General features: G+C 36.1%; 1 protein-coding gene across 4 annotated transcripts in view; it reads left to right on the top strand.

Moving 5' to 3' along the window:
- LOC115453177 (V-type proton ATPase 116 kDa subunit a1) overlaps positions 1 to 14,352 on the top strand; it is a 36,059-nt gene that overhangs the window by 18,820 nt on the left and 2,887 nt on the right. For all 4 annotated transcript variants that reach the window (XM_030181847.2, XM_030181846.2, XM_030181849.2 and 1 more), the window contains 10 exons: positions 4,997 to 5,123; positions 5,647 to 5,823; positions 8,504 to 8,716; positions 9,212 to 9,362; positions 11,215 to 11,354; positions 11,583 to 11,819; positions 12,312 to 12,424; positions 12,755 to 12,903; positions 13,227 to 13,363; positions 13,818 to 13,904. In XM_030181847.2, coding sequence (XP_030037707.1) covers positions 4,997 to 5,123; positions 5,647 to 5,823; positions 8,504 to 8,716; positions 9,212 to 9,362; positions 11,215 to 11,354; positions 11,583 to 11,819; positions 12,312 to 12,424; positions 12,755 to 12,903; positions 13,227 to 13,363; positions 13,818 to 13,904 — 1,531 coding nt within the window. The remainder of the gene's footprint in view (positions 1 to 4,996; positions 5,124 to 5,646; positions 5,824 to 8,503; positions 8,717 to 9,211; positions 9,363 to 11,214; positions 11,355 to 11,582; positions 11,820 to 12,311; positions 12,425 to 12,754; positions 12,904 to 13,226; positions 13,364 to 13,817; positions 13,905 to 14,352) is intronic.

The following is a 14,352-nucleotide window of genomic DNA, read 5'->3' as shown; positions in this document are numbered from 1 at the left end:
GAAAAGTTTTAGGCCTTCGATGTAAACCTAGTTGAAACGCCGTGGCACCAGAATTCGTTACGTAGCCTGGTTTTGAAAAGTTTTAGGCCTTCGATGTAAACCTAGTGGAAGCGCCGTGGCACCAGAATTTGTTGCGTAGCCTGGTGTTGAAAAGTTTTAGGCCTTCGATGTAAACCTAGTGAAAGCGCCGTGGCACCAGAATTCGTTACGTAGTCTGGTGTTGAAAAGTTTTAGGCCTTCGATGTAAACCTAGTGGAAGCGCCGTGGCACCAGAATTTGTTACGTAGCCTGGTGTTGAAAAGTTTTAGGCCTTCGATGTAAACCTAGTTGAAGCGCCGGGGCACCAGAATTTGTTACGTACTTATAATATAGTATGTTATAATTTGTTTTACAAAAGAGTTGTCGCTTTCGAAAAGAATTAGGAATAACACCCGAAACGACTGCTTTGCTTACATTCTTAAACTAATAGGATAGTGTTTATCCATTTGATGTGTTTCCAATTGTGGAGTGCATGTAAGCAATAATTCGGTGTTTAGTCTTTTCGCTTGCCAAAAACTACAATAAAACTGTTTCATTTCATGCGAATTTGATACATCCAACTAAGAAGGGGCATTTCTTACTACGGTCTCGAAGAGTCTCGATATTTCTTAACGCCGAGTAATCTGAGATAGAAATCAATATAAGCAGCACTATTTGCAATACTCAATATTGTGTATCTAAAGGATGGTCCCCAACAATTACATTATATTGATATAACAACGCAATCGTCCACATATGCAAATGAAAATTGCATTGCGCTGACGTCAAACTCGTCTGTACCTGCGTCGCGGGCGCACAATTGATCCTACATCAGCGAATATCTGACGGAAAACTACGCATATTACGCGAATTATCAAATTTCGACCTTATTTTGATGAAATTTGTGCCGTTTGTATTTTTAGTTTTGTTTGTAGATTTTCCTACTCCGTCTGAATAAATCTATTTGTGTATAAAGCTTATTGAATTATAATTAAATAGTTATATTATGTATGTTACCTTTAAGCGATGCAGTTTCATATTAGTAAAATAATGTAAGATCTACTTAGTATTTCTAGAGATTAACAAACTCATAAACTTTACAGCTTTAATTGCGTAGATATAAGAATTAAAACCCTGTTTACATTTAAAATTATGTCCATGTTATATATCTGCATGATACGTGCAATTTATAATAACTACATACTTATTTAGAGGGACTTCACCGGACTTCGGTATGTTGAACAGTTTTGCGGCTCACATCTATGTAGGCACTCAGCAATAGATACAGTTTACATGTTTCGAAGAGCGTGTTTACCCCTTGAAAGATATTTTGGTTCTTATTTATATTGTAATAAGTGCGAAAGCTTGTAAACATGTTAAAAGTAAACGGGGAAACCGCTACATACATTTGAATGAAATTTGGTGACAGATAGACCTAACCCCGGTTTGTGTGTTAATTTTTAATCCTAATTAATTTGGTCAGAAAATACTTGAGGCTGGTTTATGGCTGAAGATAGGTCAAAGCGAATGCAAGAATCCTTCAAAATATTCAGTTAGTGTTTTATGTCTTTGATTTATAATAATTTACCTATTTATTGTCCGTCAACTACCAAGCGGTTGTCGACAGACGTTTGAGAGCTTCTTTACTGGGCACGAAATAAAGTCTGTTTTTCTTATTGATTTCTTACAGCCCGATAATACATGGGTGTAACACATAAAATGATATTCCAAAAAGGCTTAAAAATACTATATATTTATAAGATTTTCTTTTAAGACATCTAGTTTTAGTATGTAGGAAAATACATGGTTTTACTACAAAGAGTGGAGGCATAGTTTGTAGTAAGAACTTATTGTTCTAAAATTTTCCTTTGTCATTAAAAGTACATGAGGGTAATGATTCACCAATCACATGATGCGCTGTTATTAACACAGTTGGACGTAACTTTAAGTACTTATAAATTATTATATCTAGACTTGACAAAACTGGGACTAGAAAGGAAAATATGTTGGCCCGATTTAGTGAGGTTTTACACGCGATACTGGACGCGTGACTATTCCTCCTCAGAATAAAACTACCAATGTGGAATCTCCCGAGAGAAATAGCCTTTATATCAGGTAGTTGGCATATTAATGTGCTAAAAATCCAAACCTGTTCAGCAAGTTTCGCACAAACACAAACATCTTTCAACTCACATTATATTAGTCATAGTAACTCAAAATACAATTGTGGCTTTGGTTTTTCCATCTTTAAATTTACTCAGTCGCAACTCTCGGGTCCAGGAAATTTTCGGTGTGATACCCCCGTGCCTTGGAATGCACGTAAAGCCGTTGGTCCTGCACCTGATCTCTATCCGGTCATGTCGGATCGCCGTCGAACAGGACTGTGAGAGTGAAGGAACAGAGTGCACCTGTGTATTGCGCACAGACTTTGCCCTATAATATTTATTGCGTACCCGGCTAATTTCCGTTGACATTGGTCGCGGTGGCCGAAATTCGGCTAGGAAGGAATCAATATTAACTATCCATTATTGTTAATTTTCTTGAGCGTACTTATTGCAATGCCCGTTAAATAAAATTACAAGTTATTGTTTATTTTTTCTAATGTCAAAGTTGCAATTAAGTGTCAAGAACGTAGTGAAATCTAGGGCACATTGCATGCGGGATAAACATGAACACATTGTAAATAGCATTTAATACGCTTAGTCATATCTCAAGCAGATCTGCATTATATCTGGTGTGTACCTAAGTATGTATTAGGATGGAGAGAACTACGTAACTTTAGAGTTCTAGGTAAAGTGTTTATAAAATGAGAATAGTGTTATTATGATGAATAGTGTTAATTAAAAATGCGATAACTCCTGACACAAAAACCCTCTAAAAAGTAAAAAATAAAATGCATTCATCCTTTTAAGTACCCAGTAATATTTTAACCCAAACATCATTACCTTTTTTCCTTAGGGGATTAGAAAACATATTTCTCGGTAGCCCAGGATTGGAATTTGTGCAAATTATACGGTATTAGACTTATGTAATTGTCTCGATGTCATTAATGTCCTTGTATGCCAACGTGGCTCTAGATTTGAGCAGTCGTCATGGAATGTCCCGTTTAGGTGATATTTAATATTACGAAACGCTATCGTTTATCAGACAAATTACGTCTGTACGTCTGTTATCGTATTTCGGTGCGATGGAGAATAATGACAGCAGAGATTTACAATCTTATCGGTTTTGATTTTTAGGCCATTTATTGTGCATACGGGTGTTGCGTGGCGTATGTGGAGTGTTTAGGAAATTGCCACCCTCTTATCTCTTTTGATATTTATTTATAATTTAAAAACACCATAACAGTTATAGTACTAATGCGATGTTATAAAGACAAACTTAAATATTAATCTTAGCAATTGGTTTTAATACACCTATGAACCTTGTTATAGACCATATTAGAAAGATGAATGCAGGTCAAAAAAATCTTATGCCAATATAAAAACAGTAGATATAAAAAGGGAATGATATAAATTGATCATTACCTTCCTAACAGTAATGATAATTGCATGTTAGTAAGGATTATTTAGTCTACAATAACATTCTATAGTTTCAAGATTCATCTCATGACGTAGACACAGGTATAAAACTGCTTACGTGCTACATTTTTTTAGAGTAGCACAAATTAATTTTTGGCTTTCTTTAAAATTTACATGAAATTCTATTGTAAATATTGGAAATAATTTTCTTTCATACAAATACCATAATAAGCTAATTTACATAGACATATAATAGAATTGGCAGAATGCTGACTTCTGTGGAGCTAACTTCGCCCTACGTTCGAGATATACGAGTTAGATTTGTCCAACCAGTGTTTTTTTTTTCATAAATCGACTAAATTTTTTCATTGAATAAGAACCAATGCAATTCATAATGGTACAGCATCAAACAGATAATTATAATTGTTTTATTTTATTCAAAATTATTTGAATGTGTACCAAAATTTAATAGTTTTTAAAACGAAACATCCAAAATAATATACATTAAATATATAAAAATAAGATTTAAAATTATTTGGCATGAATTTTTTGCATGGCCATGGTCCGTAAACGTTGGTTAGGCAAACATTGATCATGGAATACACTATAAAGAGAATTTTATGGCTCTAAAGCTTTGCCTAGTTCCTAAGACTCAAGACTCTTGTAGATTTATCAGCGTCTGTCTGTTGGATAGATTTTTAAAAGAATGCGAAATCCACAACTTAAGTTAACACTATGCGTTAAAGAATGCAATTAAATTATTAAAGTGTCTATGTAAATTTGGCTAAGCCAAGGACGGGAGCGCTTTCCTATTAATTGGGTTAATACGTAAACCAATATATTTATCAATTAAAAAAAAAACAAAATTATAAACTAAAGTGTGCTTACATCATAATACACTTACTTAAATTTTTATTTTTTTAAACGTTAACTGGCTAATAGAAGTTTTACAAATCTTCATTTAAAAAATCTTTTTTTTAAGTCGTTCTAAGTGCTCTCGTCATATTTCATTGTTTATTTTTTTTATTAGATACTCGGGAACTATATATACCTAGTGTGACTATTGACTATGTTAAAAAAATAGACAAAAGTTATAATGGGTATGTATGCCGTAGCAAATTATAGTTCAAAGGAAGTTGCAATGGTTATTTTGCTTTGTCCAATGGAGTATATTAAGTTTTTTATAGAGGAGGAAGTAGGTAAAATAATCTGCTATGGATTTTTTTCTTACAAGAGTTATTAATACTCAACTTTACCTATATTTCTTTATTCCTTACAAACTCTGTTGGTTTTGTTTTCAATCGTATACCAAATACAGTAAGGTTAAGTTTGAATTGATTTTCGATATTATAAATCGATCAACAGCAAAGCAAACAATAATAACAACCATTGCAACTTCCTTTCTCAATATCTCCTGAACACCTATACCTTTGTGCTAATACCCGTGTGGTGTGCAGTTTCGTGGCCGGTGTTATCTTGCGCGAGCGCATACCGGCGTTCGAGCGTATGTTGTGGCGCGCGTGCAGGGGTAACGTGTTCCTGCGACAGGCTGAGATCGACACGCCGCTGGAAGATCCTTCTTCGGTGAGTGCTTCATGACTTTTTTTTATAGCAGTTGGGGCAAACGATATAGGGAACCACCTGATGGTCGCCCATGAGCATCCACCACAAAAATAAATCGTGTTGCCTGCCTTATCGATAGGATTAGGCTTTCTTTCTCCTTCACAATAACTAGTTAAATCTGCAGCATCAGGTTGATAGAGAGAAAAGTCCTAAGCATCCTTCTTTAGAGAGCCATAATAAAGATAGTAATATTGATAGCACGAATGGACTGGTGATCAACTAGAGTACTACTTAGAATGGTTCATAGAAAAAAAGTGTTAAAATGGCTTGACCGTCGGCGACATAGCCAGATCGTTTCTGTTTATTTCGCTCGATCTTTCTAACATTAACGAGATTCTAACAGCCAAGCTCTTTGCCAGTTGGTTCTTTTAACTTTTACCTTAGGTCTATTGCATAACGAGTTTTCACTTTATAATTTGTCTTGACATTAGGACTTCTATCTCCGCCATTGAAGAGTTTCATTAACCTGTATTATTGTTTCCAGTCGGACCAAGTGTACAAGTCGGTGTTCATCATATTCTTCCAAGGAGACCAGCTGAAGACCCGCGTGAAGAAGATATGCGAAGGGTTCAGGGCGACGCTGTACCCGTGCCCGGAGTCGCCCGCCGATAGACGCGAGATGGCCATGGGTGTGATGACCAGGATCGAGGATCTTAACACGGTGAGACCTGGTTTTTGACGAGTTTTTTATTCGATGACTAGGTATTGCTCGTGGCTCCGCCTGCGCGAGAAGCTTTTCCTCGCATAAACGTCCCTAAATCACTGTACCGACCTATGGGACACTTTGTTCCTGTGGGAGCAAATTAGCAAGGTAAAAAGTACATATTAATCCAGGACATGGTCTATTGCCATACCAAGTTTCATTCATATCCATTCAGCTGTTTGTGCGTTTACTTTTAACATAAAATTTGACAAACTTTCTCATTCTTATTTGATTTTATTTATAATATATTAAGAAACGAACGACGTAGACCCGTCTGCAGATAGTGTTTATAAGCAAAACTTGAACGCTTTAAATAGAAGCTAGATAATTGCATAATGGCGGGATTTAATTAAGATAACAATGCAACAGTAGGTCACATTAGTAATTGTACATTACTCGTACCTTGATCTCCATTAATATAGCTTGTACAAACATTATCAAATGTCATTGAGGAGTGCATAGTATAATGATAGACAGTATGTTAACATTAACTATTGCTGGAACATGCTATGGTTTTAGATTAATTGGATATCCTTGAATGTTAGATTTATATTTTACAATAAATGACAGTGCAAAAAGGGAAGGTCGCTCGTTCAATAGCAAACGGAATGACTGTCATAAAGGAATTGGAACTAAATAAATAATTTTATTTCAATTGTATTAGATTTCGCGAGTAGGACAACAAAGATTTAGTAAATATTTTGATACTAATTGATAGGACGTGCAAAATTTAAATTTAGAAATCATGAAATACATTAGTGTATGATTTGACTTCTTAGTTAAATTGTGAATGATGGATTTTCAAAAATGATTCAGAAATACTAATCATTTGAACAAGTGTTATAACAACATGCTTTTTGTTATGGATGAATACATAACATGTGATTTAGTCACGTGTTAATACAAAAGATATGAATGTTGGATTACAATTCTTGTTATTTAAAAAAGTATTATCTATTATTTACCACTACTATTATGCAAATTTCGACAATGCATGAATTATTGTTATGTATTTATTCTTTGTTACCTTCCGTCAGACTATACATGAAATTATTTGTTAAAAGCTAAAATAGCAAATACTTTTATTAATTCTTTTGTTCGAATTCTGTCCATTATACATTACAATGACATACATATATCGATAGTGTCAGTAAACGTTTAAAATATCAATTATAATGTGTTCAACTTTCTTGGGCCTCAGTTTTTATTAGTGAAGAGCCTGTTTCACAATGTTTTAACACAATTAATGTATAATTACTCTTTGGTTTACCATTTATTTAGAATATTGACTATCGTATTTTGCTCTCCTATATTATATTCTACGTTTATCGTTTACTCAAACATGCTCAAATAGATCAAGATTGAATGCCTAAATTGAACTGTGCTTAAAGGATAGGAATAAGTTATTTTCCTTTTACTCAAGATTATTCCATCAACACTACAAACATTTAATAGATAGGAATTGACAACTCAAAAACTCTGTGTAAATAAGGTTTCTGTTGACATACTGTACATTTATTACCTAACAATAAGGGGCTGCCTTAGCGACCCATTGTTAATGCTATTGTAACCGCATTAACTATGTAGTTAAATGTGCTGAAACGGTTATTAACGCCTTTACGACTTGCGCACTAAACGACCGTGGTGGGGCGTAATCTTAATGCCTTTATAATATAGGTTGTTTTAGTTTTAATGTTCCTTTATGAGTTATAATTGATTGCATTTATAATGGATGTAGAGATGAAAGATTTGGCATAACGGTAAAATGCAACTTTAAATACTTCTACACATCAACATCAATTGAAACAGACTTTGTTGTGATATCTAAATCAAAGTTAACCCTTTGAAGTTTATATTAGTGAAGAAAAAACTATTGTTCATGCGGAAACAAAAGATTAAAACCGAATTGATTTTTTATTATTTATACATAAACACCATAACAGTTATAGAACTAATGCAATGTTATACAGACAAATAAGTTATTTATTATCTTAACAATTGGTTTCAATATCTTTTGAATTTGTTCAGATACTTTTGGAGTTGACTGTACATAATAGGTTTTAATTGCGTTGATAAAAGTTCTTGTGGACAATGAATCACCAAATAACGCAATAAGATGTTAACTCGGTCACGCTTGTTACGTAGGGATTTTAATCGACTTAAAAAATGAGGTCATTCGTCATTATTATATTGATGAGACGAATGGGTTACTCGAGATGGGAAACGCTACACGCCTTGTCCGTTACAATTTACATTAATGAGAAAATTTTAAATTATAAATCACTGTATACCGAATCGTATTGGATTCGTTACCCGGACTACGTTTGACGTTACGTTTCAACAATCATTTATTATTATAGCTATGATATTCTTTAACGAAACAGAAACTCTTCATCAAGAAGATGTTTTAAACTATAGTCATCATTCAACCAATTTTTCAAGTGTTTTTACTTCACCAAAATTTATTTTATTTACCCAATAATTCTTTTACCAACTGATGAGCTTAGCTAGTGTATATTCAGTTTATTTTTCAGGGGGGGGCGTTGGGTCACCAGCTATAAAAAAAGAAAAGAACTATATCTGTACTGTACGTTACATATTGTTGGATAGAAATCAGATTTAAGCCTATCACTTTCAGGTCCTAGGCCAAACCCAGGACCACCGTCACCGCGTCCTGGTGGCCGCAGCGAAGAACATCAAGAACTGGTTCGTGAAGGTGCGCAAGATCAAGGCGATCTACCACACGCTAAACCTGTTCAATCTGGACGTCACGCAGAAGTGTCTCATCGCTGAGTGCTGGGTGCCAGCGCTGGACCTGGAGACTATACAGCTGGCGCTTAGGAGGGGAACGGTGAGTTGGTTGATGGTGTTGATATCGATTTTGTAATCGATTCGTAGGAAAGTTGTTTGTTTAATCGGTTAGGTAATTTTAGTTATAATTTAGTGAAATCTATTTTATATTTACTAAAATCTATTGTTTAATCGATTGTGTTCATGAAAGTAATTTCTAATGTATAACTTAGTTTATTGAAGTCCACTTAATTTTAAATCTATTGATCACGTTCGGAGAAAGACGTTTGTAACCTCTACTATGTAGTTACATAATCCAATTGGATTTATTGAGTTTTATTTTAGTTACGTCTTTTGTATGTCCAAGAAAATCGATTTATGCAATTGATTCGAGATACTAAATTAATTAATATCGATATTTTTTTCTAAAAACAATGTTGTATTAATTTTCTTTTAGATTAGTTCAAATAGTTAATACGTCTTAAGAAATCGATTTTAAGGCAATAAATCGATTTACTTTTAATAAATTGGCCTATAATAGTAACGTATCTTGCAGGAACGCAGCGGTAGCTCAGTGCCCCCTATCCTGAACCGCATGGAGACGCTAGAAGACCCGCCCACATACAACCGCAACAACAAGTTCACGCAGGCCTTTCAAAACCTAATCTACGCGTACGGTGTCGCCACCTATCGCGAGGTTAACCCAGGTGAGATGCTTATTGCTGTTGCCGAAACTACTAAAATAATATGTTAGCAATAGAAGAAATAAAGCGTTGGCTGTGATGATTTAACTTTTCAATAATATGGCTACAAATACTTAGTCTGGCCATAAATACTGTTACACTTAATTATAAAAAAATATTACATTTGAATTTCGAATCTGTCATTTTTATACGATTGTTCATTGTGTTTTCTCATTTTGGCGCCAATACATTGTAAAATATTTTGCGATATTAAAATGGTGTGGGGTGATAAAGAGAACCGAATCGCTGTGATAGCATTACACAAAGTAGGTATGGAGCCAAATGCAATTTTTAAAACTCTCCATACACTTGGTATTAGTAAAATGTTTGTGTACCGGGCTATTAATAGGTACAATGAGACCTCCTCTGTTTGTGACAGAAAAGATCTGGCCGTCCACGTAGTGTTCGTACGAAAAAGGTGGTCAAAGCAGTAAGGGAAAGAATTCGAAGAAATCCTGTCCGAAAGCAAAAGATTTTATCTCGGGAAATGAAGATAGCACCTAGAACCATGTCGCGTATTTTAAAAGATGACTTAGGACTTGCAGCCTATAAGAGACGCACTGGCCATTTCTTAACTGATAATTTAAAGAAGAATAGGGTGGTAAAATCGAAACAACTACTGAAGCGGTACGCAAAGGGAGGTCACAGAAAAATTTTGTTTACGGATGAGAAAATTTTTACAATTGAGCAACATTTTAACAAACAAAATGACCGTATTTATGCTCAAAGCTCTAAGGAAGCTTCCCAATTAGTCGACAGAGTGCAACGTGGACATTATCCGACTTCAGTGATGGTTTGGTGGGGTGTTAGCTATGAAGGAGTGACTGAGCCATATTTTTGTGAAAAAGGTATCAAAACATCGGCACAAGTGTATCAAGATACCATTCTTGAGAAGGTAGTTAAGCCCCTTAACATCACCATGTTCAATAACCAAGTATGGTCCTTCCAGCAAGACTCGGCGCCGGGTCATAAAGCTCGGTCCACGCAGTCTTGGTTGGAATCGAACGTTTCGGACTTCATCAGAGCTGAAGACTGGCCGTCGTCTAGTCCCGATCTTAATCCGCTGGATTATGATTTGTGGTCAGTTTTAGAGAGTACAGCTTGCTCTAAACGCCATGATAATTTGGAGTCCCTAAATAATCTATACGATTGGCAGTGAAGAATTTTCCCATGAAAGAGTTCCCTTCTATTGATATTGATAACTCATCGTTTAAAGGACTGTATTGCAGCCAATGGAGACCACTTCGAATAAGCTTTTTATATTTTTAATTGTTTTATATTTATGTATTAAACTGACACACTGTAAAAGTAATAAATGTTATTTGCAGTTAACAATTTTCTTTTTTCTTTATTACAATATTTATGGCAAGACTAGGTATAATAGGCATACTGTCAAATTTTAACCAAAATATATAGTGTAGTTACTCGTATGGTTCCATAGGGAATTTAATATCGATAGACCAACAACCAATTATAATGGTTTTGTAGGCGATGCCTTTTTAGTAAATGTTATTAATAAAATTATGAAATTAGGTACTTACTTAAAATGAAACAAAGAGATGCACGATAGCGATGGATGCGTCCCGTTACGGCGACAGGGAAGGCCGGGGACATGCAAGGGTCGTGCGGGAGTCGTGCGGGTGTCGTGCGGGAGTCGTGCGGGTGTCATGCGGGAGTCGTGCGGGAGTCGTGCGGGAGTCGCCGGGCGCGTGCGCCGGCCGCAACCATCGCTCTCAACATCTCGTGCGACAAAAATAATCTCTTGTGTTTTATTCCGCAACGCTTGTTATAAATACTAGTGTATATTTGTTCGTAGCGCCGTACACGATCATAACGTTCCCGTTCCTGTTCGCGGTGATGTTCGGCGACCTCGGGCACGGCGCCCTCATGGCCGCCTTCGGGTTCTGGATGTGCTACAAGGAGAAGCCGCTGCAGGCCAAGAAGATTGACAGCGAAGTGAGCATTTTCACACATTTTTTTATAGTATTAGTCTAAAATTTGTATATTTTTTCAATAAAACAGTTTGAGTCTAAGCAACCTAGAAATTGGATAATAAATTTTTATATTGTAATATGAATTCATTTAAAGTAACAACACCTACTCTGATAATTATATTCATAAATGAGTACTCTCATTTCCATAAAAGGCTTTTATGAGCCTCATTAAAATGATATTAATTTCCAGATCTGGAACATATTCTTCGGCGGTCGGTACATCATTCTCCTGATGGGTCTGTTCTCGATGTACACCGGGCTGATCTATAACGACATATTCTCCAAGAGTTTGAACATCTTCGGTTCGTCCTGGCGTCAGAACTACAACGCCAGCACTCTCACGGAGAACAAATTGCTGCAACTGAACCCCGACTCGCCCGACTATCTGCAATATCCGTATCCGTTCGGCATTGACCCCGTGTGGCAGGTGAGAGTGCTTGTTAACGTCAAATACAATGCAATACGATACTAAAATTGTATTGCAGACACGAAGTGTGTCGTAAAATAGTCGTAGGAGGTCGCTGGTTGTTTGTTGTTCCAATAGGTCGATCTAGAAATTTTTGGACATCCTGCAGCTGATGATAACGAGACACGAAATATGGGAATACAAAAACCAACAGGAACATATGATTTGAGTATCTTCTTTGTTGAAAGTCTGTTATTAAGACATAAAACAAATAACATTGTATAACACGATGCACAAAGCGTGGTCTTTTCATTTTGAAATGATGTATTCCTTATTCCGTAAAGATAAAAATATTTATCCCATTGTTGAGTGTTTTTCCTAAGGGATAATTAATTGTGTCTTACTGACTGCCTACAAATTAATAAATGGATTTGAAAGTCCAAAAGTCCAAGGTCTCACTAGAGCCAGACGGTAAAAGAGGGTGGTAATAAAATTATAAACGTTTTGTTGTAGCTCGCGGAAGCGAACAAGATCATCTTCATGAACGCGTACAAGATGAAGATCTCGATCATCATCGGCGTGTTCCACATGTTGTTCGGCGTCTGTCTCTCGCTCTGGAACCATCTGTGAGTATATCGTTACTAATATGGATAGTTCGCTGCACTGAGGTCCTGGATCCAAATGCCAGGCCAAGAACAACACTATAATATCGCTGCCGTACCTGGTCGATCTTTGTTGAGATTAGCTAGGAGGAATTCATTCATTAATATGAATGTGATACCTGGTATAAGGAAACCGCTCTCGAAAACAAAGAAAGTAAAAGTGTTATTAGTCTGTTGCAACCCGACATATACAGGCTGATCCCGATATCTTTTTGGACTTGACTAATCCAATTTTTTTTTTTCTATTATAATCAGTGATAATTTCTTCTAAACCTTCGTTCTGGTGTTGTGCAGGTACTTCAAGCGTCGCATCAGCGTGTACGTGGAGTTCATCCCCCAGATTCTGTTCCTGACGCTGCTGTTCTTCTACATGGTGCTGTTGATGTTCATCAAGTGGACCTCGTACGGCCCCACGCCGGGCGCCTTCGGCAGCCAGGACCCTGGTGAGTGCACGCTTGTGGTTTGACTGGTACAGATTAATGATCATTTTCAATAAACGATTCCAATCTTAATCCTCGGTAAACCAAGATGAACTCATCAAAATAAGTCAATTCAAGTCGAAAAATATTTAATTATTTTACCGATTTGTTGATTTGATTGTTTCCGTGACGTAGTTGTCGCGGATTCGATCCAATACAATAAATAAAAAAAAAAAAACTATTTTATTGGTATGTTAAAAATCCAAACACATTTTTAAGCAATATGTGGCTTTCTAGGCATGTATCGTTTAGATAGGACAATACTTATAGTATGTTGTGTTGTGCAGCTATCGTGAAGACGAGCGCGTACTGTGCGCCTTCCATCCTCATCACCTTCATCAACATGATGCTGTTCAAGACCGACGCCAACACGCGGCCGCAGTGCGACGACACCATGTACGCGGGACAGTTACAACTGCAAAAGGTACGCACACGGTGCTTTTAATTCACTACAACTCATACTCGCCACGAATTCACTATTCGTTTATCGATAAAAAGAATATCGATGATACAAAAACGAATTGAGATCCCCTCCATTTTTATGAACTTGGTTAAAAATACCAACTAAGCTCGGTAGATATTTTGCCTCTACTCTAGTGCGTAAATGAGTGTTGACAGAGATGTCCTGCGGTTCGATGCCCAAGCAAGACACGGTTTTCTAACACGATTAGTCTAGAATTGGATGCCGCAACATGCTTCAAATAATGTATTTCGTCGACTTCACTCGCGACTAGATTACATACAGTAGGTAGAAGACTATCATGGATCTAAGGGAAAATTACAAACAAATACGTTGGGAATTTTGGGAACCCTTAAAGCAATTACTCTTAAAAATCAAAACTCAATACAATATGTATAAAAATATATTTTGTGCTCAGTTCTTCGTGATCGTGGCGCTGCTGTGCGTGCCGGTGATGCTGTTCGGAAAACCGTACTTCATCATGAAGGAGCAGAAACAACGTGCCGTGAGTATCAACACTTTATTATATAGAATTTCCTAACTAAGCTTTGATAGCATAGTATAGTAATGAACCAATCAACATAACTCATTTGTATGTTTGTCCCACAGACTTTATTCTGATTGGTCAATGTTAATCGTTATTCAAATCGTTTATAGGAATTAGCTATTAGATTGCTACACATTCTCAACCACTCTCAACTGCTCATAGTTATGACGTCACACTTGTGTATAAGTTCAAAAGTACTTGGTTTGTTTGATTAAAATATAATGAGTTTATTTAAATATTATGTTTTGTTTTATCTTATGTCTGTCTGGATAGATGGCGGTAAGATTCTGTGTTTCAATGTTTAAAAATCATGTGCTAATTGTAGCATTTTGTGGACTGACTCAATTTTGTATCAAGTTGAGGACCCAATTAAATTGCCGTGCACAAGGCTCGTCAGTTCGTCAAT

This window comes from Manduca sexta, chromosome 20 (assembly GCF_014839805.1).
Source record: "Manduca sexta isolate Smith_Timp_Sample1 chromosome 20, JHU_Msex_v1.0, whole genome shotgun sequence".
Classification (NCBI taxonomy): Eukaryota; Metazoa; Arthropoda; class Insecta; order Lepidoptera; family Sphingidae; genus Manduca; species Manduca sexta.
This window is presented reverse-complemented; position numbering and strand designations above follow the sequence as displayed.